We start from the raw sequence: 26,515 nt of genomic DNA on the forward strand, positions 1-26,515 counted from the left end.
ATTCCCACTCAATCTCTCCTTCCTTCTCCACAGTCGAGAAAACAAGGTTACCCGCTCCAGTTTACACACCGAATCTCTTCTTATCCCACCCCCCTCCCCAACCATCCAGCTCCTTCCACTACCACCGGGAGCTTCGGGACCGCTCGAGCCGAGGACGAGGACGTGCGCGCGGGGACGAGGCAGAGGCGTGTGAGGCGGATGCTGCGAGGCTAAAAAAAAAAAGAAGAAAAAAAAGAAGAAGCAGCGGGTACCGAGCAGGCATCACTGCTGCAGCCGACACGGTAATGTCACTACTTCTTCATCGTCATCGTCATCATCATCATCATCGTGCTCACGCTTGCTGCGACATTTCACCTTACTTTTAACTGGGCAGCCATTATTGAAGCTTTATCTTGCTCTTCGGATGTGTGTCACTATCACGCACTCATGTCGCATTACAAGTGGGAAGGGAGCACATGCATTGCCACGTCCAGGCCCTTCTGGACGTCAATATGTGTTCAGCATTGTGTAGAATGTTGCTTATTAGATATATCGGACCCCCATCCTCATCCCTTCATTCCATACCATCCTTCCCCGAGGAGTCATTTTCAGCTCCGGCCACAAGCTGGCAAACCACAATTAAAAGGCAGGAAAACACCCACTTGAGTCGACACACTCACACGCAGTTTTTGCTCATTCGGTGCTGTGACACAAACTGACCGGTGCAAAATCAGCAGCTTCTCCGTTTTTTGCTATTTATAAATACACCGCAGGTACGTATGTGTTGACCACATCATTGCCAAATACAAATATAGTCATTTACAGACTATTTCCGAATAATGAAAAATGGTCTTTCGGAGGTGTTGTGTGTCCAGCAGCGACTGTTCAAAAGCAAACCTTCCCAATTCCATATGAATCATTTATTAGATTTGTGCATTGGCAATCAATATGTTTGTTCCTGCATGTTTTCTTTTTTTCTTTAACCTTTGTGATTCTTCTTCTGGAGTGCTAATGAGTTGTTGTTGCATGCCCCCCCCCATCCCATCCCACCCCCACCCCCTTCCTTTTTCTACACCTCTGCTCCCCCAGATGGACACAATGAAATGTCTCTCCTTCCTCTTCCTTTGCTTGACTTCCGTTGCCAGTGGCAACAAAGGTCAGTTACTCGTCCGGATCGATATTGACAGCTCATGTTGTCGTGTTGTGTTCTGTGTGTCGTGTTTAAAAAAAAATTTGGCCTCGTTTTTGATGCTTTGCCACTGCATTAGGTACACCTGTGCAGTCCTTAAGAGACCCAAATACAGAAATGAAAAGCTTTGCAAAAATGATAAGTTTTGATGGAGAGGTTTTCATTGGACAATTTATTACTGGGATTGGCTGGCGACCAGTCCAGGGTGCACCGCACCTCACCGCTTGCGCTGAGTCAGCTGGGATGGGCTTCAGATCAGTGGGAATGATAATAATGACAAATGTCGTGAAAATGGACGGATGGAATATTAATATGATGAATTGTTGCCTCGGTAAATTGGAAATAGTATCGTTGTTGGTTCCATTTTTTTTTTTTAATGAATGAATGAATATAGGCAAATTTATCATTATGTTTAAAAATATTATTATTGTTATTAGTGGTACTAGTATTTGTCATTGTTTTTATGAAACTCATTAATGAATTTAATACAATGAATAGATTTATTTAGGTATTTTTTTAATGTAAGATGTATTTTTTTAGGTTATACAGAAGATACATTAAAATTACTAAAATTAAATCCAATGTTATTAATTGGTGTATTTATTCTTTGTTAGAGTCTAAATATAATGTATAGTTATTATTTGAAAAATAATATTTTACTATGAAATACCGTTTTTGAAATTGATTGATTTTCATATGCATAAATATAATATACATTATCATAATTTTAAACACTGATATTTTACAAATAAAAATAATTTAAATTAATCATATGCATGTATTTTTTTTAAAAACAATTTTTATGTTAATTTCTTTTCTTTTATACATCATGGATCAGGTATAATCTACATTATTAACCTCTGATTTGCTTGTGCTGGTGTACCTAATGAAGTGGCCTACATATCCGTGCGCATATGTGCACTTGGTATTTGTACTGAATGCCCTTTTTTTCTGATAATGTTTTTATATGACCTTGTTCAAACAAATATTGCTGCACTGCGAGCTGTTTAACCGTCAAGTGATGCCAAAATATTAGGAACCCCTACACCACGGCGAGGGTGGGCATGTCTTACAGTATGGTATGAGCATTTATAGGTTCCTTTTCTATTTCTTGTGTTTGTATTTGTTTTTAGAATAAAAAACAGAATTTTCTAGAAGGCCCGTATTTGACCCACGGGCATTATGTTGCCCATCCCGACCCGAACTAACAGCCACTGCAGCTAGACTGTGTTATCATCGTGCCTAATAAACTGGCCGGCGCGATTTTGGCCAGTGTCCGCCATGTGCGTGACTCTTATTTCTTCCTCTAACATCAGATTTATCATCCTCCTATTCCAAGTCGGTTCTCCAAAGAGAGGAGAGGTGGGGGCGGAGGGGGGTGGGGGGGGGTCGTCTTTGGGGAAAAGACAAGGAGCATGATGTTGAAGGTAGAGAAGGAGCAGTGACAGGAGGAGAGGCAGACATGGTCGAAAAAGACGCAGACAAGGAGGGAGGAGGAGAATGTGAGATCCGTTTGGGGGGGTGAGGATGCGTGTGTGTGTGTGTGTGTGTGCGTACGCGTGCGCCCAACACCAGGCGTGTTGTGGCGAGATAGAGTGACAGCAAGGCGACCGGTGCCAAGGGAGACAGAACGATGGAATGCCTCTCAATCTGTAATCCGGAATGTAATCCACACGCCTGATGCCTCAGATTAATGCTAGATGGAGGGAGGAGGGCGGCGGAAGGGTGGAGGCGCCAGGGTGAGGGAGATAAATGACCAAAAAAGAGAGTGTTGATATAGAGGAGCGGACGTGGCCAGACTGGATAATTGTGCTACCACCGATACATAATCACAAAAAAAGAAGACATCGAGTAAATCCTCCATGGAAATTTTTGGGGGTGTTTTTGTTAAATGAAATTTTATATATCAAAAGTTTGAAAGGTATTCGGCATGCTTGAGTACCCAAAGTGTGAATAAGGTAGATAGAGTAAGCAGTTACGCAGGGCTTGTAGTTAATAGTGTATGTAAGGTTTGTAGTAGGGCTGGATGGCTTTGTAAAATAATCTAATTTTAATTTGTGATCATTTTTTCAAGGTCCTCTTTTCATGTATTTCAAATGATAAAGGAACACATTATTCCGGGATATTGAAAAAGGTTTTATTATGACAATGTTTGTTTACCTGGTTCATTCCATTTTTATAATATACTTAAACTTTTACCTTTTTTTTTTTTGTTGTTGATGCTGTGTTTTGTTCTTGTTATCATTGCACTTCTTAGTTTATGACTTGAATGAACGAGCCGTAGATCAGCAAGCCGTTTTCGCCTGCTTCAACATGAAAAATGGCCGTAGGTGACAATTGATGACTCTCATTGGCTGGCTAACAGCCAATCTGAAAGAGGAAGTGAGGGGGGGCTAAATGCCACAGTTTGGCTTTAGCCGTTGATGCTAGCTAGCTTGCTAGCTCCCTAGCAAATAAATGAGCGCCAATGGAGCTAGCTAGCTAGCACCTGGGGCTAAATGCCACAGTTTGGCTTTACCCCCTGATGCTAGCTAGCTTGCTAGCTCCCTAGCAAGTAAATGAGCACTAATGGAGCTAGCTAGCTAGCACCTGGGGCTAAATGCCACAGTTTGGCTTTAGCCCCTGATGCTAGTTAGCTAGCAGGTAAACGATACCAATGGAGCTAGTCAAACTGTGACAGGGTTTCTACTTTCTGGACCTGGATTTGCCACCTCTGCTAGTTAGTAAATGGTTGGCATCAGGCCAAAAACTTAAAAGTCACAATTTGGCAAATTACATATTTTTAAATAAAATCTATACTATTGGTCAGTCCACATGTGGGTGTCGATTTTTTGAATTGCTGACCAATTTAAAGTGAAAATGGCTTGCTCTCTTTGCTGATGCAATCTTTTAATGGTTGAACAAAAATGTGCCATTTATGGGGTCTCTAATAAAGTGACAATTTTGGAGGTGCTAGCTAGCTAAACATTGAATGATAATGTATAAATTGTATTTCATGAAACCCTGATTGTGTTACGATAAACATTTCTCCGCCATGTTCAATGTGTAACAAGGATGGTCTGGCAGTTTTGGCGCGGCATTTTTTTTTTTCTTTTCAAATTGGAGGTACGTACACTACAATAGATTGATAGACAGACTAAAGTGCCGCCATGTGAAAGCTTAGCCCTTCTTGTCTCGAAGGTGACAAACAAGCACTTTTCCAGCCGCCTCACACAGACGACGAGCATTTGCGGGACAAAAGAGGAAAAGACGAGAGAAGAGACAACTCGGCTTTGCCGCGGCGCCAAACAATCCTCGCTTCTTGCTCATTAACTTGGCCTTTGATTCCTTTTTGCGCTGGATGAATACGATGGAGGATGAATAATTAATTGGCAATTAAAGGTTAAATTCGCAGAAAAACCTGGGGCGTTTGTGTCCTTTTCGGTGGGATATTGTGTAGCCGCTGAGCTGAGGCCGCTTGATTGATGGCGGCGCTAGAGATGAGCGCGTGATTAAAAAGAGGACATTTCGTCGGGGGTTTAATTGTTCTACGAGGCAGAAAGTGGACAAGGAGAAGTGAAGCTGTTAATGTGATATGTAGCCTTAAATAGTAACTAGATTTGTCTTTCATGTCTTTTGCGATCCATTTTTTTTTTTTTTTTTTTTCTGGAGAGCTCAGTATTGTTCATTCGGTAATTTTACCGATTTGACATGTCATCATCATTGCTCTTTTTTTTGGCGATCCATTTAATGCCCTGACAATGAAATGGCCTGGAAGCATGAGAATATTTGCAAGCGCAAACACGTATTGTACTTTGTTTGATCTCCTCAGCCAATAAGCACAAGCCATGGATCGAGACGGAGTACCAGGGCATCGTGATGGAGAACGACAACACGGTGCTTCTCAACCCGCCGCTTTTCGCCCTGGACAAAGACGCGCCGCTCCACTACGCCGGTAACGCCCCAACAATAACCGCACACATTCGTCATTGCAACTTTGCGTTCTCGTCCGACATCACGAAAGGTAGTCGTCGCGTGGCTATATTTCCTCCACCCCTCGCTTTAGATGCATGTATGAATTTGCCGGCCGGGACGTCTATTTTTAGAACAGCGTAGTGTAATTGAAGCCGTCATGGCAGCAGCAGTCAGCCGAGCTCGATCATGCGTGCGCCCGGGCAGCTGAAATAACCATGTGGGCTCCGATGATAATCGAGAACTGGAACAGGTTCGTGTCACTCATAAAGTGAATGTTTTGTTGGTAAAAGCTGCGAAACCTGGATCCGATATTGCAGTCGTTTGTATCAAGTGACGACCTCATCCTATTCTACACTAAGTGGTAGGACAAAAGAATCTCACGCGCTTATGCCCAAAATGACACTGCAGTAGTTCACGAAATTGAATATATACCATTTAAATAGCATATATATATATATTTAAATAATTACATGTATATTTTGTCAGATTTTACTCACGTAATTATCTGTTACAAGCTTTGAAGAAAAAAGTGGAAGCAGAAGTAGAAATATGTGATTAACCATAATTAATCGCGATTAATTAATTAAAAATTTGTAATCACTTGACAGCACTAATATATATAACTCTTTGACTGCCAGACGTTTTCAGAAAAGGGATGCCGTGGGTGCCAGCTGATTTAAGCATTTTGACTGATCTTTCAAGGTCCACAGAAAATTATGTGTTTGGACTATGGAAACACACATACTACCAAATGAAAGATTGGACTCTCAGCTTTCATCAGAAAAAAAAGTTTGTTTCTACCTTATTCCGTTTTTCAGTAATCAACAATAGAAAATGGTTAGTTTCACCTCTGTTTTGAAACAAACGTCTTTTAACGTCTTTGGCACTCCTCCATAGGATTTTACTAAACGTTATTTAACGTTTTTGGCAGTCAAAGAGTTAATCTACAGTGCTTGCTAGTGCTGTCAAAGTTAAAGCGTCAACTCATTGATTAATCACAGAAAATGATCGCATTAATCATATATTAACGCAGATTAATCGTGCAATTAATTTTGACCGCAGATGATCCGTTGGTTATGCAAAAGGTAGCGCAGGTTGTGCTTGAGCGATAAACAGAACTACATGCATTAAAGTAAAGAGTCTAATAAATGTTTGCATATGACATTCAGAATATTTGTTCATGTCAAACAACTGGGGTCTTTTTTTTTATTATTATTATGTGAGTAATTAACTGATTAGAAAAAAAGAGGAGAATGAGAGTGGGCAGTGGATCGAAAAATGTTGAAGACCTCATAACATTAAATGTCGAAAGAATTAACAGCTGGTCTTCAAATTTGGCAAGCGATTAATATGATTAAAAAATTTAATCGTTTGACAGCTCCAATATATATATATATATATATATATATTTATTTATATAAAATCGCTGATGGCCCTCCATTTTGCGCTGCACAAGATGTAAACTTCCGACATAAACATATTTGCACATGGCTTGTTCTCCTCCACGCTTCTATTCATCGTCGTCCCACCCACTCTCAGGTGAAATCTGCGGTTTCCGGGTGCACAACGGCCCTTCGGGTTCCGGCTCGGTCCAGTTTGAAGCGGTGGTCCTGGACCGCTCCACCGGCGAAGGACTGGTGCGCTCCAAGGAGCCGCTGGACTGCGAGAACCAGCGGGAGCACAGCTTCACCATCCAGGCCTACGACTGCGGCGAGGGGCCCGACGGCGTCAACAGCAAGAAATCCCACAAGTGAGCGCGAGCCTCCCGAGAGCCGGCGAACATACGACCACCCCCCCCCCCCCCCCCTTCCCTTCTTACGACGCTCCTTGTCGCCTCAGGGCCACCGTGCACGTGCGTGTGAACGACGTCAACGAGTTCTCCCCCGTGTTTGTGGAGCGTCGCTACGAGGCGTCGGTACCGGAGGGGCGTCTGTTTGACCGCATCGTGCGCGTGGAGGCGCTGGATGCCGATTGCTCCCCGCAGTACAGCCAGATTTGCTTCTATGACATCATCACTCCCAACGTGCCCTTTGCTATTGACAACGATGGTGAGACACACAAAGAAGATCTCCGCAGTACTTGTGAATTCAATCGTAAATGCCCCGTATTTGCTAGCCATGGCTACTAGGCTAAGTGTTAGCTCAGATTCTTGTTGTTAGGCAGAATTCACAGGGGCTCAATTATAACTGCCCCATTGACCAAAAAAATAAAATAAAATAAAAAATAGAACATGCTTGTCAAGTCCAGTAGTCAGATTGAACCACAAAATGGGACCTCATGGCCAAAAATAATTTGTCCCGCTATTTGTTGCTAGGCAGAAATCATAGGGCTGAATTACAACTGCCCCACAAGCCAATGAAAAAACTGGCCTATGCTTGCCCAGCCACTAGGCTGGCAAACGGGGAAGTTGAAAGTCACTGAGAATGTTATGGCAAAAACTTTACAGCTGGTTCACTACTCTGTATTAAATATGAAATACATTTTAGAAAGAAAGAAAAACAGTACCACTGGATCAAGTGGGGCAGTGCCCCCTCGGACCTGAATGCAGTGCTGTATTATAGATTTTCTTGGTCATGTCAGATTTTCACAGCAGCCCACTTGTTGCTAGGCAGAATTCATGCGCTCAATGATAGATGAATGAATGAAAATAAATGGCATATCATAGCCCCGCGCCCCCTAAGCTGTTTGATTGCCTTAATAGACCCTGGCGGCAACAAGTGTTAGCCTTGCCATTTGTTGCTAGGCTGCACCACTGACCAATGAAAAATGTGAATATGCTAGCCACGCCCACTTGAGTGTTAGCATGATAGAATAGAGCCTGATGGCGCCTTACAAAAAGTATTTGCCTGGCGTCTTGTTGCCAGGCAGAATTGATGGGGCTTGATTGTAACTGCCCCCATTGACCAATAGAAAAATAGCATAGGCTAGCCATGCTGTCTAATCTGTGAGAATGACAAAAGGGGGTTCGACAACACTATACCAAGTGTCTGCACAGTCTTGTTGCTAGGCAGAATGAAAGGATCCCCAGAGGTCATTAAAACAATTGTAAAAAGGCTACTAGGCAAAAATAGAAGTTTTGAGGGGTATTTATAACGCATTATTATGATCTCCAAGTATGTTTATCTAGAAATGGGTAACTTCTCAGTGTTACATATAAAAAAATATAACAGCAGCGGTCACTAAAACACTATTTTCTTTAGATTCTCTTTTATTGTTATCGTACAATAGAGAGCAATTTTCTTGTGTTTTTGGGGTGTGGAACGAATCTACAGCATTTCAATTCATTTCAATGAGGACAATCTACTTAAGATACGATTAAATTCCGTTACAAGCTTCGTCTCAAACTTGTAAGTCAAGGCTGTAGTGAAATTTGGAATAAATCCTTAAATTGCAGATGATGGCGCACGGGCATCGAGTCAAGCAATTGCATCATCTTCCTTCCCCTGCCAGGTTATAAGCCAAAAATGTGAAAATAGACTTAGCGTGGGCGGACTATTGTTGTGAATTTCTGCATAAACACTGCAGCAGCAGCAGCTGTTCAGGTGACGTCCCCCCGTCTATTCCCTCACGTCTTTTTTTCTCGTTAGCGCAAGCGCCGCCCGGCCGGCTGACTGACAGCGAGCGAGCGCCTGCTGTTTTTGCAACACAAAGCAAGCGAGCAAGAAGGACGGCGGCCTCACCGTGACTCGGCACAATTTGCCGGCCGACCCGAAACCCCGTGTTCCGACCCCGCCGTCCCTCCTTTATGCTCTGTTCCTTCACGTTGCAGCATTTTAACGCGGACGTCGCTTTCTCTCCCCTTTTCACACGACAAAAAAATCCATTTTTTTCAGAATGGACAAAGCGGCGTGTGTCAAGGAGGGAGCGCTTGGTTCTTTTCCTCATTATCATCCTTCTTCCTTTGTCCCGCTCTCTGCGTCTCCCAGGGAACATTAAGAACACGGAGCCGCTGGACTCCAAGCGCCAGCGCGTTCACACCTTCTGGGTGACCGCCTTCGACTGCGGCAAGAACCGCGCTCAGGCCGACGCTCAGGTGGCCGTCACGGTCAAGCCGTCCTGCAAGCCCGGCTGGATCGGTAACTCGCGCTCCTTTGCCTCATTTTCAGCCGTAGGTAACGAGGCCGTGGGTTGGGATCTGTGCGGGCTGGTTGGGCGATGTGAGTCAGCTTGAGTTGAAGGAGGTGGAGGCTTACGAATAGCAAGGGTCTAGAAATGCAACTGCTTTAATCGTTTTTTGCAATCACGTTATTACAGTTGTGGGCGGTCAGGTCTTCTGGTAGTCTAAACACGATCAGAAGCACTGACCTACATTTACAACTTAGAATAAATGAAGTCTATTGGCTTTATTTGATAGTGTTTCTTTCGGCTGTATTGCTTCAAGTACGTGGATTTTTGGGCCAATCGGATTTCAGCCTGTAACTCATTCACTCGCAGCCCTTTTCACTGAAGCAACCCCCTTTGCTCCCGGCTGTTTTACTGGATTTTGACAGATTTTGCAAGGTCCACAGAATGTTCTGTTCTATTGCTATCAAAACATGGAACCTACCAAAAGAAAGATTAGAGTCTCGTCTTTCAACAGGGAAATTTTTTTGTAAGTTTCATCATTATTCACAAGCCTGTTGAAAACACTGTCAAAAAGAGCTTGTTGCAACATGGCCAAGGCTGATCTCTTATGCTCTGCCGCCACCTGCTGGCCGTATTTTGTAATTATTACCACTGCTTTAAGCGACCTCTTTATGTCAGAAGCTGTATCAAAGCCTTCTGTATGCACTAGCATAAAAAAAACAACATTTAAAAATGTATAAATAAGTTTTTGGGAGTTAAGGACAAATTATTAAAAAAACGAATTTATACGTTTTTGGGAGTTAAGGACAAATTATTTAAAAAACGTATTTATACGTTTTTGGGTTTGAATGAGTTATGTCAATCTAATCTGCTACTAAACTATATTAGCAGTGGGACTTTTTTTTTTTTTTTTTTTGACCAATCAGATACGCCTCGCAGAATTTTTTTCTCAACGTCAGCATTTCATTATCGTAACGTGTTTCAGGTTGGACCAAGCGGGTGGAGTACACACCCGGATCAGGTAGCATCCCGCTCTTCCCCACCTTGCATTTGGAGACTTGCGAGGAGACCGTATGGAACATCCAGGCCACCGTCGAGCTTCAGACCGGCCACATCGGAAAGGGCTGCGATCGAGACAGCTACTCGGACCGATCCGTGCGACGCCTTTGCGGTGCGTAAATCCCAAAAACATGACCCGGCTGTTTCTCTTGCGTCCTTACCAGACGTCACACAGTTATAAATACCAGTATGTCTCAAGTCTTGCCCTTCAAGTTTCAAGTCTTGAGTTACTGTGGCAAAAATTAAGAAAGTTAAACTTGAAGCAAGTAAAGCCATTACTTAAGTTAAGCTAGTCATAATTTAAGTAATACAGCCAACATCCATTTTTTTTTCTTGTTTCCTTGTTAATCGACAATCGACTACGTTTGTCTCACGTCTCCACACCTCTTGTCTTAACTGACTGGTTCCATCTTATCCAGGCGCCGTTCGGGGCGAGGTTGACCTCCTCCCACCGCCATCGCCCGCAGCCAACTGGACGTCGGCCCTTCCCACTCTGCCTTCCTCGGATTCCTCGCTGGTATTCTCTTTCAATGGGTCCAACCACGTGGCGGTGGTGCCGGACGCGGTGGTCTCGGGGCTGTCCGGCGACCATTTCACCCTGCAGCTCTGGATGCGCAGGTGGGGCACCAACGTCCAACCGGCTGCCGCTCAGTCTAAAGCGAGTCGCAAGGAGGAGGAGACTATCGTGTGTAGCACCGTCAAGAATGGTGAGTTATGCTAAATTAGCCTACATTAGTTGAACTACATTAGAACCATTGGTTCAAACAAACTACAAAAATTTGTCTTGTGTACCATAAAACCCCTCCAACATGTTTTCCAGGTCTACAGTCTTTTTTTTTTTTGAACAGTTCATAACTATTTTGTTTTGCATACTGTTGATTTTGACTGTAATACCACTGCCGGCCACAACATGGCAGCACACTATTTAGTTTGACACTGTAAATTTGACCAAAGAATAAGATTAAAAACAGGAAGTACTGTATTTCAGATCAAGCTAGCTTTTGCTAAAGATGATTAAATGTCAGTCTCCTCCAATCCTGCTTTTTTACGTCTACAGAAAGCAACGGCTTTAGGTTCATTTACAATTCATATCTTTATTGTTGTAAGCATTAATGGACCAAGAAATAAGTTATTTTATCCATTATATAATTTTTAAATGAATTGGCGGCTTAATCTGTTATCATAATTTTATCCTGTTAAATGTTGGATTTGGCACCGGCCTTAAAAATCCAAATTGGACGTATGTGAGTTATTTTGGTTACTTCTTAACAAAAATAAAATGCCATGAATGCCTAGTGTGTTTTTAAATAGGGTATTTCGATATCGTAGATTTAATTTATTTCATAATGGAATATAATAAATGTAAAACAGACTGCTAAAAAGCTGACTGGTCCACTGCTCAGTTTGAAGCTCCTCAGGATGGATTTTTTACATTGTTGTCGGCAAATTGGCCTTTCTTGGACGTTATTTCACAACGCTAACCTCGAGTGAATTATCACCGCAGGTGTTCAGGGCACACTGTTTACGGCCTCAGCGGGCAAGGTGCTCTTGAGGGAGCCACTTAACCTCCACACACTCGGCTCCAAAAAAAAAGAAAAAAAAAAAGAGTCAATGCGCACCACAGCTGCTGTGTGAATACTGTTTGAAATGAGAGCCCCGAGAAAGAGAGATTAAAATGAAATGTAAGAAATCCATAGAAAAGTCAAGTTAAAATCCCGAGCGCGCGAACCCGCTAATTAATTGTGCCTTCTTCTCCACAGACGACTCGTTCTCCCACTACTCGCTCTCAGTGCACGGCTGCCGCCTCTCTCTCTTCTACTGGCCTGACGTCTCGGCTGCACGACCTGTCAAGTTCCTGTGGAAACTGGAGCAGGTACTTGGGGGATGGCGGGGGGGGGGGGGGGGTGGTGTTCTTAAACATCAAGCTGTTAAGTTAATGGTCATGCAGGCAGTAAATGCGCGCAAAAGGCCAACATGTCTGCCTGACTGGCCGGGGTGGGAGAGTGAAGGCTTTACTGGTGGATTCAGTTTTCAGACAGGCTGAGGAGGATTACATTAAAGCTGATACAGAGTTAAGATAAGATTTGTTCAGATTCTTTGGTCTTTGTCTGATACCTCGCACCCTTCCGCCCCGCCTGCTATACCAACAAAGATTGTTGGTATTTGGTCATCATTTACTCGGATGTGTTCAATATTCTAATCAATACTTTACAAAGTTTAAAAAAATTTACATAAAATATACAAACAAACAACAAGCTATAATTTATCATTTAAAAAGTATGACACATTTTAAAGCATTATAGATACTGGATATTGTAAGAAAATTATTTTTGCCAAAATATACTGTACTTTTAGCATATAATATATGTATATATATATAAATATATATATACAATATACATAATAAAATGTATGAATGTGTTGGAAAATAGCGTAAAAAGTCATATATATTTAAAGAAAAAAAAAAAGACTGCTAATTATGTAAAGCCATAGTCCATGCTAAAAGGAAAACATTTGACCAAAAACGTGTTTTTTTTAAAACAGGTAAAATATATTTACCACTACTACAAGCAAATAAAAACATTTAATCCCAAAAAAAATTATTGTTTTTAAAATATGAAAAAATAAAAATATAAACAAATGCTAATCATTTAATAGGTAAAATATTTACTTCTAATACTAATACTGTTACTACTACTACTGCCACGACTAATAATAAGAATTAATAATAATAATAATTAAGGCTGCCTGCAAGCCACTCACAACTCTAATGATAAGTATATAGTGTAATAAAATGTGCTTTTAAAATAAGAAATAAAATACATAAAAATAATAGTATATAAAGTTAAATATACTTATGACTTGAAAAAGAATATTAATTGTAAAATACAATATAGTCTATGTTAAAATAATAATAATATAGGCTGTTCAAAAGTTGCAGGCAACAAAAAAAAAAATTGCTACCACTATAGTTAAAAATAAATATATAAACTAATAGTCAAATTAATAATAATAATATTTTAAAACAGTGAGTAATAACGAATTATCGACTGACTGACCGATGACCCCGTGTTATCGCCAGGTGTGCGACAGCGAGTGGCACCACCTGTCCCTCAGTGTGCAGTTCCCCTCGGTGACCCTGTACGTGGACGGCGTGACCTTTGACCCCGCTCTCATTCACGACAGCGGCGCCCTGCCCAACCCGGCCCCCCGCCAGAGGATGTCCATCGGCGCCTGCTGGGGTGAGAGCCGCCGCGCTAACGAATGAAAATGGATTTTGAAATACGTTGACGTCTAGTTGTCTTATTTTTTATTTTTTTTAATGCCATTTTTCATGAGCTGACGTAAATCTGTTAGTGAGCACAGTATATCAAGTTAATAATTAGACAGTATGATTATTGCACAGGTGTGCCTTAGGCCACAATAGAAGGCACCTCTAAAAATGCAGTTTGGCCTTTTTTTTTTTTTTTTTTTTTTAATTGTTTTTGCTAGCTTGTGGGCTTATTCCTTCCATATCGTAGCACTGAAAAGAGCAGTTTGACTTGTGTACAGATTTACAGGCAGTTCCACGTGACGTGATTTCCAAACTTCAGACGCTTTTGATCAATAAAATATTTTTTGCTCCGTCACATGTTGCGGTTGGGAGCCGCGTATGTAAATCACGGCGTGTGAACTTTTCATAAAGCGCGTCGGTGGGCTCTCGCGGGACATTTTACACGCTTTGCTCGCTTATGTGATGTGTTTTTACATCTTTGAGGGCTAATAATATAACGCGGTCATCAATTATTCAGCCGGGCTGAGGAGCAGGATGGCCAGGCAGCTATCAGGCCTCGTTTAGCAGCGCTGCGCTAAAATGTCTGAATCTCTGGCTGCCAATTAGCAAGACAGAAAAACAAACACTGTGGAACGCGGCTGCTGCTGTTTAGAGAAAATAGACTTCAAAGTTAGAATGAAATCATGCCAAAGTTATTTCCTCAGAATCGAGTTAAGCCGAATGGGAACTTTTTGATTTTTGATGTATTTTTTTGCTTTCTTTATTAATTCAAAAGCCAGCATCTAATTTAAACTCAATTCAATTCAATTCAATTCAACAAGACAAGAAAAAAAAAACACACACTCAAAACAAACAAAAGTACCAAAGGAGGCATTTACACAACACAGCGGCAGCATTTTTCTTCCTCTTTCTCCTCCTCTTTCCTTTTTCTCTTCTTCTTCCTTCTCCTCCTCCTTCTCTTCCTCCTGCTTCTTCTTCTTCTACTAAAGTTTAATGGCGTTTGACTACTACCCCAGTACTACCCACCCCCCCCCCCCCACGCCCCAAATTGTAAAATGCATTCAGCAATGACACCAGAAAAAAAAAAAAAATCAGTTCATATAATGTTTTTATACAATCCAATGCTTTTTATTTTATTAAAAAAAAAATTAGGGACTCTGCAACAGCATTTCAATTCACTTCAATGTGAAAAATTGACGTTTTCCATTTCCACAAGGAAAACATTTATACTTTGAATTCCAATCCGGTGCACGTAACTCGTGCATGTAAAAGTATTTTCTCTCTTAGGTTGTCTGCATTTTTTTGTTTCTGCAATGTTCATTTTTCATTCCTTCCTGTCACTCTGTGGCCCGTTCAGGCGTCACCTCGAATCCTCTTCATACATTTTGATGAGTGTTTGTCTCCTTTCTTTTTTGTCTCGCCCACATTGCTATTCCCCGCAGAGCCGGAGGACAAGCAGAGGGAAATCGTCAACAACAGCATCCCAGAAGGTAAAGAAAAGAAGCAGGAGATCTTACGAGGCACCGTCAGGGACGTCATTGAGGATTACCTCTCACACACACAGCTGAAATCCTTTCACACGTCACGCTGAAATACACTCGTATAATACTGTGACATTTCCGTAGTGTGTGTGTTAAAAGTTTTTCAGCAGTGTGAGTGAGGGGAAAAAAATGTCAGTGTGTGTGAGACCATTTTGCTATGTGTGAGAGCCCTTCAGTAGTGTATGTAAGCGAAAGGAATTTATAAGTGCGTAAGAGCATTTTAGTAATATGTGTGAGAGGGTTTCAGTATTGTATGTGAGTGAACAAATCAGTAGTTTTGTGAGAGCATTTTTCTTCAGTAGTATGTGAGTGTTTTAGTAGTGCGTGAGTGTTTCAGTTGAGTGTGTAAGATCATTTAATTAGGTTATTTCAGAACTATATGTTAGCAAAAATAAATTTTTAGTAGTGTGTGTGTGAGTGCATTTCAGTAGCGTTAATGACCGGAAATATTGATAAGATTGTGTGAGAGTGACAACAATTCAAACGTGAATGTGAGAACTTTTTAATAGTGAGTATGAGAAGGTTCGAATATTGTGTATGAGGGTGTTTCAGTAGTCTTCATGAGAGTGTTTCAGTATGCGTGAGCCCAAAAAAGATTTTGAAGTGGATGCGAGAGCCTTTGAATAGTGAGAGTGTTTCAGTTGCGTGGATGAGAGTGTTTTATTAGTGAGCATGAGAGCGTTTCAGTAGTGTTAGTGAAAATATTCACTGGGGGCTGTAAGACCAAAAAAGAAATTCAGGAATGTGAGAACATTTTAGTAGTGAATATGAGAGTATTTCAGTAGTGTGTATGAGAGCAAAAAAATATCAGAAGCGTGTGTGAGAGCCTTTTAGTTGTGAGTACGCATGTTACAGTAGTGTGTATGAGAGTGTTTCAGCATTGTGTGTGAGAGTGTTTCAGTATGTGTGAGCGTGAAAAAGATTCAGAAGGTGAGAGAGCCTTTTAATAGTGAGTGTTTCAGTAGTGTGTATGAGAGTGTTTTATTAGTGTATGAGAGAGTTTCAGTAGTGTTAGTGAAAAAAATAATCTGTGTGAGAGCAAAAAATGTGAGAACTTTTAGTAGTTAGTATGAGAGTGTTTCAGTAGTATGTATGAAAGGGTGAGTGAGAGCATTTTTGTTTCTTTCTTTTTTTTGTTGTACTGTGAATTAGAGCATTTCAATAGTGAATTTCAGAGCGTTTCAGTAGTGTCAATGTGAGAGTTTCCCGTTTGTTTGAGATTTTTTCAGTGGTGTATTTGAGTGTTCCATTCATGAATGTGAGAGGGTTTCAGTTGTGTGAGATTGTTACAGGAGTGAATAAGAGCATGTCAGTTGTGAGCATGACAATGTTTCAGTAGTATGTATGAGAGTGGTTCTGAGAGTATGTCTAAGAGAGAGGCCAATGTGATTTACGGCATGTCCCTGAAGGTATCTCATTGATCTCTGGTTTTAGTTTGTGTTGATGCATTTTTTTTGTGTGTATAATGTGTGCTCTCAGTGAAATACGCCGGCGGTTACCACGGCCTGTTGTCGGGGGTGACGGTGCGTCCGGGCAGCGTGGAGCCCCACAGCGTGGTGGAGTGTCTGTACGCCTGCAGGGAGGGCCTGGACTTCGGAGACCTGGAGACGTTGGGATCCGGGATGAAGGTAAACGCCTCAGGAACTGCTTGCAATCTTACTCATTGAAACATTTGAATTGAACGCACCAAGAAATGCAATTTCCTTTCCTCCGTTTGATGCTTTCAGGTTCACGTGAACCCGAGCCAGTCGGTGTTAGTGCTGGAGGGGGACGACATCGAGAGTTTCAACCGCGCCGTGCAGCAGGTGACCTACAGGAACTCCCTCCGCTTCGCCACGCCCGGAGTGCGACCCCTCAAGCTTACCACCTCGCTCAGGTACTGCGAGCTCCCCCCCCCCCCCCCCCCCCCCCCGCCGCGCCTTATCGCCGTCAAACACATTCCGGCGCCGGCGTAACAGCGTGCCGATAGACTGCAATAACACACTCGGGCCAGAAAGGGAACGCGGCTGCCAAGCTTCTATAATAGACTTTTTATTCCCCACTTGGCTGCTGAATCAATAGAAAATGAAGTCAAGCTGAGGGGATGCGCCTTCATGATGTAAAGAGTGAAAGCGGAATGTTTTGTTACACCGGCAGACGCTCGTCTCATAAGTGTCACTGCGAGGGCATGTCAACGACTTCCTCCCATCGACATTGAACTCATCAAACGTGAACCTTGCCTCGCCGCTGATAAGGGGAAATAATCACGTGGAGATAAATCAGTATCTTATCTCCCGTTTTGCTGGCTTCAGCCCCAAAGTCACCTGCGCTCTTCTTGGCAAGCCGGCACATTCGTTTACTTAGCTTCGCTAAAGCCAGCTAATTCAATTGGCAGCAGCCCATGTCCACTCAATTACCTTTTCGAATAGCCAAAAGAAGGGATGATGAAAATTCAAACTCTTGTGAATATCAAGCAGTTTCAGCATTGCGGTATGAAACGACGTGTGGGCAGGTCAAAAAAAAAAAAAAAAAAGTATTTTCAGTTGGACAAATAGAACAATTTCAGCACGGCGTGACATTTGCAACCTGAAATATATTTTTTCTATGAAATTGTATAAACTCTACTTCATTGCCCTCGTTTTGTTGCTGCTTCATTTTTTTATTTTTTTTTTGTCCAATCAGATTTCAGCCTCTATGTGTTGCCATGCCAATGTAATCTGCCCGAGGCTTTCAGAATTAATATATCTAACTGAGGTAACTTAACCCCTTCAGGCCCATAGATGATTGCAGTGGACATGACATATTTGCGTGTCCAAACCAATAAAACGCATCATTTGGATGATGTCAGCACTTCTGGTTAATGATTGGATCCTAACTAACCAATCACAATCGCAAGTTGATTTGCATGATGTTAAAAATGTTGCATATAAGCTTGGTAAGTTTACAACACGTTACCGCCATGTTATCAACACTCAGCATTTTTTCAGAAATTAAAACGTGCCGTTCATTTATCACAGAATAGAGTAAAATGCACAGAACAGTCTTTCGTCTCGGGTACATGCACACAACTTTTCTCTGGCTTTAGCCGTCGCTTTTAGCTGGTGAAATATTAATTCCCCCTCAGATTAGTGCAGTCCAGTGCATGTATGTGGTGAGCTGCGTATTTATATTTATATTTATACCGCAGCGACAGAGAGAGAGAGAGAGAGAAAGGGAAAGAGAGAGAGAGAGAGAGAGAAGCGGAAAAAAGTAGGCTGCTGACAAGGCAGATCACATCAAACTCGAAATCCTGAGCACTTTTTGCATCTTTCTAAAAAATTTAATGATTTCCCGGCGACCAGTCCGGGGCGACCAGAGTCAGCTGGGATAGGCTGCAGCTCACACGGGATCCTAATGAGGTCGCACCTTATAGAAAATGGACGCATGATTTCCAGGCCACACGTTTTTGCCGGGGGGGGGGGGGGGGGGGCTTTCGGTCCCAGCGATTCAAGGTCACGAAGAGATTGTTTCTGTTTCAGCTCAAGTGCGCCATTTCTTTCTGTCAGCCCCCCCACCCCCACCCCTCCTCCTCATTTTATTGCGTGTGTGAAGATTAGATTGATTTGGGGCCAGGAAGTCACCCAGATGGCTGAACAGCAGGCCCTTCTGGAGAAGCCGATAGAAGCAGCTGCTCTCTCTGATAGTGGAAATGTAATGCACGCATTCATACGTGCTGTGCTTAATCCACACTCCAATGCCATCGTGACCATGTATACCGCAAATTAATAAATATGTTTAAATAACATGGCATCTGTACCACAATATTTATGGTACGGTTAAGTTTAAAGACGCATTTGTCGGTCTCCTAGAATTAAAGGCAGAACTGATCTGTATGCGCACTTTTGCAGCAAACAGCAGGGGGCGCTGTAGATTCAGGTTTTATATAATTGCCTGCTAAAGAAGTGGACATTTTGCAACTATTTTGACTGTGGAATGGACATCAACTTCAATCCATCTCTGAATTGTTTCTGAAGCATCTTGCGATGGAGGCAAAATGGAGAGTTGTTGATTCAGGCTTATTTGCTGGCTAAAGAAGTGAAAATGATTACAATCGTTTTGACTAGGAGGAGTTTAAAAATCAATTAGTCACGAATTGTTTCATAAATATTTAATTTATACATTTTGAAGAGGTGGAGGAAAATGGAATTATGTGCTGGCTGAAGTAGGGTTGGTCATAAAAATGAATTCATTAGCTAATTGTTTCTCATGGAGAATTGTCAATGACAGCAGAAGGAGCTTTTGATTCAGACCAAATTCATTTTCGGGCTCAAGAAGTAGGGATGGCCATAAAAATCCGTTAGTCAATGAATTGTTTGTTCAGCATTTTCTCAGTTAAGTCATGAAGAAATGGTGCCAAAAATGAGTGTTTGACTTGGCAGCAAACAGCAGAGGGAAATGTTGATTCAGGCTCCAACCATTTGCTGGCTAAAGAAGGGCAGGTGGCTCTGAAAATGCATTTGTCGATTCATTTTGTTAGTTAAGTGTAGTGGCAAAAACGAGTGTGATTCTTGGCAACAACCAATAGAGGGAGCTGTTTGTTGGCGCTCACTTTATTTGCTGGCGAAAGGATTGTGAGCAGTTTGACTGGGATGGCTTATGAATTGCCAATGAATTGTGTCTTAAGGATTAGCTAGTAACTTCTTAAAGAGATGCTGGCAAAATTGAGTGCTGCTGATCCAGGCAATGTGTATTTGCTGGCGCAAGAGGTAACGATTGCCATAAAAAAAAAAATCAATTAGTCAATTGATTGTTAATTGTTTCTGAGGCATTTTGCCGGCTAAGTTAAATGGTGTGCGCTACTTGGCAGCAAACCGCAGAGGTTATAGTTTTTGCTAGCTGAAGAAGTTGGAGGGATCACAACCGTTTTGCTACACTCTAAAAAGAAGTGAGTCAAAATTAACCCAAATTGGGTCAAAAAGGGGACTGACCCAACATTTTGAGTTATTCAATTAACCCCAAAACTTTGGGTCAAATGAATAAACCAACCCAAGAATTGGGTTGATTTGTGGGCAATTAATATCATTTGACCCAACATTTGGGACTCAATACCTCAAAAAGTTGTCTCGGTTCAATTCAATTGGGTTATTCAACTAACTCAAATTTGGTTGATTTGTGGATTACTAATTTAATTTGACCCAATTTCTGGGGTTAAATGTTCATTTTTTTTACCCAATTCAATTGGGTTATTCAACTAACCCGGAAAATTAATAACCCATAAAACAACCCCAAAATGGGTTTGATTTGTGAGTTATTCATTTAATTTGATGCAACTTTTTGGGTTAAATAACAAAAAAAAAAAGTTGGGTTGGTCCATTCTTGACCCAATTTGGGTTATTTTTACCCAACTGTTTTTCAAGTGTAACTGGACTTTGCGATCTTTTTGTCACACAACCTGCTTCTCGCCTCCTTGCAGATGTTTCAACGAGGAGAGCTGCCTGTCTCTGAAGCCGCTGGAAGGTTACCTGGTGGTCCTCCAGCCAGATGCTCCTCAGATCTCTCTGTCCGGGGTCGGCCCCCATCTGGCTCGCCCCGCTCCCGAGTTCGAAGCCCCCCGAGGAGTCCCCCTTTTCCCAGAGCTACGGATCGTCTGCTCGCTGACTCACGCTGTCAACACGGCTGCGCAGGGGATGGAAGGCGGCGGTGAGTCCAAAGAAACAATCTATGCTGCGCTATTTCAGGTCTTCATGTTGAAACGGGTCTTACGTAACCGTCATCAACATGTCCGGGTGTGATAGTAATTTCCCAACGGATTTTGGTGGTTTTGCAGCACTGATGTCCGACGCCGTGGCCCATACTTTGGACGGCTGTGAGGTTCAACCTCTGGGCGAAGAGCTGGACCTGGAGCGGGAGGAGCTTCTGGTCGATATGGACGTGGTGCGAGAGCGGGGCTTGGAGATCATCAACACCACCGCCTACATCGCCATCACAGGTCATTAAAACAATCGACAGCTTTTGAAACCAACGCGATGGAGAGTTTTGGCATTCACATTGTAAGAGGATCCAGTTTGTGTTCTAGTTGACTTTGGTTTTTGTATTATATTATATAGTGAGATCTGGATTGTCCTGAATTTGATTGTAGTGTTTACATATGTACAAAAAAAAAAATCTGAATTAGTTTGAGTTTGTTTGGCTGATTAAAAGGAATCAAAGTGAAAACACATTGGAAGTAAACCAATACAAAGGGAACTACAATTATTTGCTTTCACATTGCAAGTTATTTTAATCCAGTTCATGTTTGGATCCACTTTGATTATGTTCACATTGCACAGTTTAATCACACCACTTCAAAAACTGGTCAACTAAATTGAGACCGCAACTTGGTTGGAGGGTTCAAATCTGTGCAAAAAAAAGTAGAAATGAAACAAGGTGAAAAAAACAGAAAATTTTCATGTTCCACTTCCGTTTCTGGTCAACTTCTGATCCAGATCTGCTAGAACCTCAATCAATAGAAAGAAGGTCATGTGACGAGCACAGGTTAAGCAAAGCACTTCCAAGACTTGAAGTGACTAATTTCAAAACTGATCTGAGTCAGTTACAGTAATCACAACTGGAATATGCAAAAATCCTGATTTGGATATTTGCAAGGGGTCAAAGGGAAAATACTCTCAAAGTAAAATAATAGAAAAGGGATCTTACTGTTTTCAAGAAGATCCAGTTCTTTTTCTGGCCCACTTTAGTTACAATGCTAATGGAGTGTTTTTATACTTCGCTACTCATCATTTCAACCTTCGACATTTTGTCTGGCCCTCCAGGTGCTGAATCCATCTCCGTATACGAGGACGTCCTTCGCTCCGTCCGCTACCGACTGTCCAGGAGCTCGTCCCGCTTCGAGAGACGCTTCCGTCTGTCCTGCTCTGAGATGAACGGCAGATACACCAGCAATGAGCTGACACTGGAGGTGAGGAGACCGCTTGTAAAAAAACCTTTTGGAAAAAATGGCATCCTTTCGGGGACGTTTGTTCCAGAATTTAACCTGAGGGATTGAATGCAATCTTTCCTTTCTTAGGTGAACTTCCTCCACTCCTTGGACAGTATGTACCACCCATCCCACTTGATGGCCTCCCAGCAACAGTTTCTCCATCAACACGCCGGCGAGCTCAGTGGACACGCTTTGCCCAGCCTACATCGCAATTCAGGTGACATGTTCAATTCTCTGCTTGCGATTTTAACGATTTCGTCATTTGGCCTCATAAATTAAAAGGGTTGGGAGTGAGGACTGTTTTCAGGAGTGGCTGATTTTTTTAAATTTTTTTTTACAAGACTGCCTCTACATCTGATTCATCTTCAGAGCATGTTGCCTGATTAGCCATTTTGTTGTCTGTGTTGTTTGTCAGTGGTCCCCGGGGCCGCCACCATCATCATCATGGTGTGCGTGGGTTTCCTGGTCGTCATGGTGATCCTGGGCATTTTCCGGATTCGCTCCATCCACCGCCGCAGCGAGGAGGCCCGCGAGGCGGCCAAGGAGGGCTGCAGCCAGTGGGACGACTCGGCGCTCACCATCATCGTTAACCCCATGGAGGTAAAATGAAAAAGACGAGGGCTGGATGTTGTACAAATTCTTTGTTATTGTATTTAGGTCATTTTTTCAAGTATTCTGTACTTGACTTAGTATTTATTTTTCTGATAATTCTCTACTTTAACTCCCCACTTTTGAAAACAGATATCTGTACTTTTTAGTTCTTATTTTCTCAAACTAGGCTCATTACTTCTTTTAGTGTCTGCACTTGATAAAGCTTAGCACATGCTAGCTAGCGCTTAAATAGCATGCAACATGTAATGTGATTTGTTCCCCCTTATTGTTCTTCACAGTATGAGCACTATATAAGTTAATAAAATGGATAAAGTTATTTTTTCATTGTACCAAGATGCTAACTTGTTTTATCGGCTCCTTTTTTCAATCTCTGCGGATGATGACACTAGAGAGCTAGCTAGCTAGCGCTTAAATTAGCATGCAAGATGTAATGATGATTTTTCTTTTCTTCAACTGAGCAATGTTTTAATCTTGCTCCCTACATTTACATTTCAAAACAGATATCTATACTTTTTAGTTCTTATTTTCTCAAACTAGGCTCTTCTTTCATTCTCCGCAGATGATAAAACTGAGCTAGCTAGCTAGCTAGCTCTTAAACAGCATATTAGATGTAATGTGATTTTTTCTTCTTCTTCTCAATACAAGCACAATGTAAGTTAATAAAACTAGGGAAAGTATTTTGTGTATAATTTTTTTTTTTATTATGCCGAGTTGGTTATTTATTTTGTCAAAATAGGCTAATTGTTACTTTTTTCAACCTCCTCAGATGATAAACCTATGAGAGCTAGCTAGTTAGCTCTCACATTACATTTTTTCTCTTCATCAGTACAAGCTAAAATTTGATGAAATTTTGTTTCATTGAAAATGTTACTCCTTACTAAATTATGACTGATCCAAATTTTCCCCATTTAATATCGTATTCTCATAATATTCTTCTTTTTTTCTTTTTTTTTAACTTGTATTTTGCAACATTTTTCTCTTAAGTACAATCCAAACACTTTCCGCCCCTGCTTTTGTCACAGTCCTACGAGTCTCGCATGGGCATGTCCGCCGACACGGAGGGAGGCGGCGAGGAAGAGGAAGAGGAGGAGGAGGAAGAGGAGGCAGCCGAGTCGCCCGACAACGCCAGCGACGACCAGCGGATCATCTACAAGAAGGAGTGCAAGGACGGCAACGCCCGTCGCTACTGAGCTGCATGTAACTCCCCCTCCGCACCGGTTCTCATGGAAACCAACACTTTAACGATCATGTACGGAATGTATACCCGCAAAAACACACCACGCACAACACATTCGATGTAATACTCAGCCACACGACGCCATACGTGACCTATAGCCGACGACGGGCGCTCGTTCTCCACTTTGATGTTCAGCGGCACAATGTATAAACTCAATGTAATTGAACTGCCCGGCGCCACCCAAATGACTTGTGGCGCAGCAGTTTGACATCACAAGATGATAATAATAATAATAATAATAATAATAACGTGTCTGTATAGTGTGATGCTGGATGAGTGAGGCTGCTTTGTTTAAGAAAAACAACAATTGATTGTATTGTATTTTGTTATTGAACACATAATTGAACCCTTGCTTGGATAAGTAGGCAAAGGCCCTGATTTCCACATGTTGACACGCACGAACACACACACACACACACACACACACACACGCACAACTTATTAGACTGAACCACAATGTCTGCGCACAAGCTGTCTCCTCCCTCTTTGCGACCCCACTTGACACATTCCGTGATGAACATTTGTGTTTCGTAAGACTTTCATCTGCAAAGGGAGAAATCGGGACACACTCATGTCATTTTATTTGGAGAATTCAGCTAAAACAGTTAGAAAAATAATATTGTAGTTTTATGAGAATAGTCATAATGCGATGACGAAAAGCCTAAGGAGGAATTGGTTCATATAAGAAAAAAAACGACAATTTTTCAAGAAAATTGTTGTGATTTTAAGAAAAAGAATTGTAATTTAATGAGAAAATTATTTTATGAGGTTATGTTATAATTTCATGAGAAATTTTTGTCATTTTATGAGAATAAAGTGGTAATACACAAAAAACTGCAATTTTAGGAGACTAAAATGGTAATACATTTAAAAAAAAGAAAAAAAGATTGTAATTATGCAAGAAAGCTGCTGTCATTTTACAAGAATAAAATTACAAGAAAAAATACAGTGATACTTGTAATATTTTAGGAATCTTTTTTTTTTACATTTATGGAAAATTTGAAAATTTACTTTTTACCTTCCCTTCCTAATTTACGACTTATCAGCTTTTTCCCCCTCATAATATTATGTCTTTATTTTTGTATTTTTTTTTTTATCAAATTTTATATCAAAAATTGTCTTACAAACTTAAATGAAATAATATGTAATTCTCATAATAATTCTGCAAAGGACTTTTTGTTCAGAATATTTATGTATTTATTACGTTTCCCAAAAATATCATTTAATTTTCAAAAAAAATGCTACTTTATTCTCATAAATCTAATACTTATTCCCAGTAATATGACTTTTTCTTAAAAAAAAAAAACTGGCTTTACTCTCATAACTTCCATTGTTTTCATACTATATACTATCTTTATTCTCATAGCAGTGTGACTTTTCTCGGGAAAAAAAAGATCTGACGTAATTCTCAACTCAATATACTTGAAAATGGAATGTGAAGGGGCTTTTCTAATTCGCATCGGGAGGTCATTCCTTAGTTTTGGGAGCTCATGCTCCCTTTTACGTGTTCCAGTCAAGATGCAAATGTTAGCATTTTTATCATAACATTGTGACTTTTTTTTTAAGCAGTTTTACAATTCCAGTGTGTCCCAATTACTCTTTCATCTACATCTTGAGCTTTTATCGATCAAACACAAACTGCTGTCCCCTCTATGGCAGCGTTTCCCGACCTTTACTGAGCCACCACACCCCTTTTAGATTTGAAAAATGAAAACAAAAATGTCACCAAAGTTTTGAAATGATGATCTCATCTCAAATTGTCGATGTTCTGTCCGTCAGATAGATGAAGACGTATTTGTGACAAATTCACACGAGCTCTCACGGCATCCTGGTTGGGGAATCACTGCTCTGATGCATTTCACGTTGACGTCTGGAATGTCTGTAACACACACACACACGCACGCACACTCACACGACACCGCTAACCCCCCGCTGTCCCCGGAATGTCAGCTCAACTTGAGCATTTTTTTTTTCTTTCAACTTGAGCAGTTTTGACTGTATTGATTGTAATGAATTTTATGTACATACAATGAGAAATATTATGATTAAGATTGTTATTATGACAGTAATTCTATGATTGCAGCCACTTTTTCGCACACTCGAAGAGGGAGCAGATGGTCATTTCCTTATTTATTTTATTTTTTTTGTTCATTGCCTATTCCAGCATTGAGAAAACAGTAGGAAAATACTACTAGTAGTCGTGGTGAGGATGATATCTGGCTTGATGAGTGTGTCTTACGTTTTGTGTGTAATAATGTTGTAATTTAAGAATTTGTCAATATAGGATTCACAGAGAAAAAAAAAAGGGAGGCACATTTGTTGTATACCTGCAACTGTACATAAACGCTATCTTTCACACTCTTTTCCATTACTATTCGATTTGACTGCTTCCATCTGAAATGCCATTTCAGTGAATGTGCAACTTGTGCCTCCCACCCGCCCCTCCAGACACATCTCCGACACCCGCGACCCCCCCACCCCCACCCCCGTGTCTCTTGCTGTCCGTCTGTGTAGCCTCTCAATGTGCAGTGCTATATATAAGAAAAAAATGTCCGTAAATAAAAATAAAGCCTGTTTGTTTTTTTTTGGTTTTGTTTTTGCAAGTGTGATGTCACAAAGGAGAGTAAAACATTGCATCAAATAACTTATATTATCTTACTCTCACTAC

The 26,515-nt window shown here is 41.3% G+C and overlaps 1 protein-coding gene across 2 annotated transcripts; it reads left to right on the forward strand.

Moving 5' to 3' along the window:
- Nucleotides 1-51: 51 nt before the first annotated feature.
- clstn3 (calsyntenin 3) lies at nt 52-26,423 on the forward strand. 2 transcript variants are annotated; one of them, XM_077575928.1, is made up of 19 exons: nt 66-281; nt 1,069-1,135; nt 4,980-5,102; nt 6,662-6,872; nt 6,962-7,170; nt 9,049-9,198; nt 10,173-10,358; nt 10,666-10,953; nt 12,007-12,119; nt 13,329-13,488; nt 14,963-15,010; nt 16,541-16,689; nt 16,789-16,937; nt 20,493-20,719; nt 20,847-21,008; nt 21,832-21,977; nt 22,086-22,215; nt 22,414-22,598; nt 23,633-26,423. In XM_077575928.1, exons 2-19 carry the CDS (start codon nt 1,069-1,071, stop codon nt 23,798-23,800), a joined length of 2,871 nt encoding a protein of 956 aa, XP_077432054.1. In that variant the 5' UTR covers nt 66-281; the 3' UTR covers nt 23,801-26,423. The 2 variants fall into 2 exon arrangements, with proteins under 2 accessions (XP_077432052.1, XP_077432054.1); XM_077575926.1 differs by lacking the exon at nt 1,069-1,135 and having other exon boundaries at nt 52-281.
- The last annotated feature ends 92 nt before the right edge of the window (nt 26,424-26,515 follow it).

Source organism: Vanacampus margaritifer, chromosome 9, assembly GCF_051991255.1.
Source record: "Vanacampus margaritifer isolate UIUO_Vmar chromosome 9, RoL_Vmar_1.0, whole genome shotgun sequence".
Lineage (NCBI taxonomy): Eukaryota > Metazoa > Chordata > Actinopteri > Syngnathiformes > Syngnathidae > Vanacampus > Vanacampus margaritifer.

Bases quoted from the DNA above. Each gene is read 5' to 3' on its own strand.
- clstn3 (XM_077575928.1), top strand. From the start codon at position 1,069: ATGGACACAATGAAATGTCTCTCCTTCCTCTTCCTTTGCTTGACTTCC. The intron at 9,199-10,172 runs GTAACTCGCGCT...AACGTGTTTCAG, and splicing joins CTGCAAGCCCGGCTGGATCG to GTTGGACCAAGCGGGTGGAG. The intron at 22,216-22,413 runs GTGACATGTTCA...GTTGTTTGTCAG, and splicing joins CAGCCTACATCGCAATTCAG to TGGTCCCCGGGGCCGCCACC.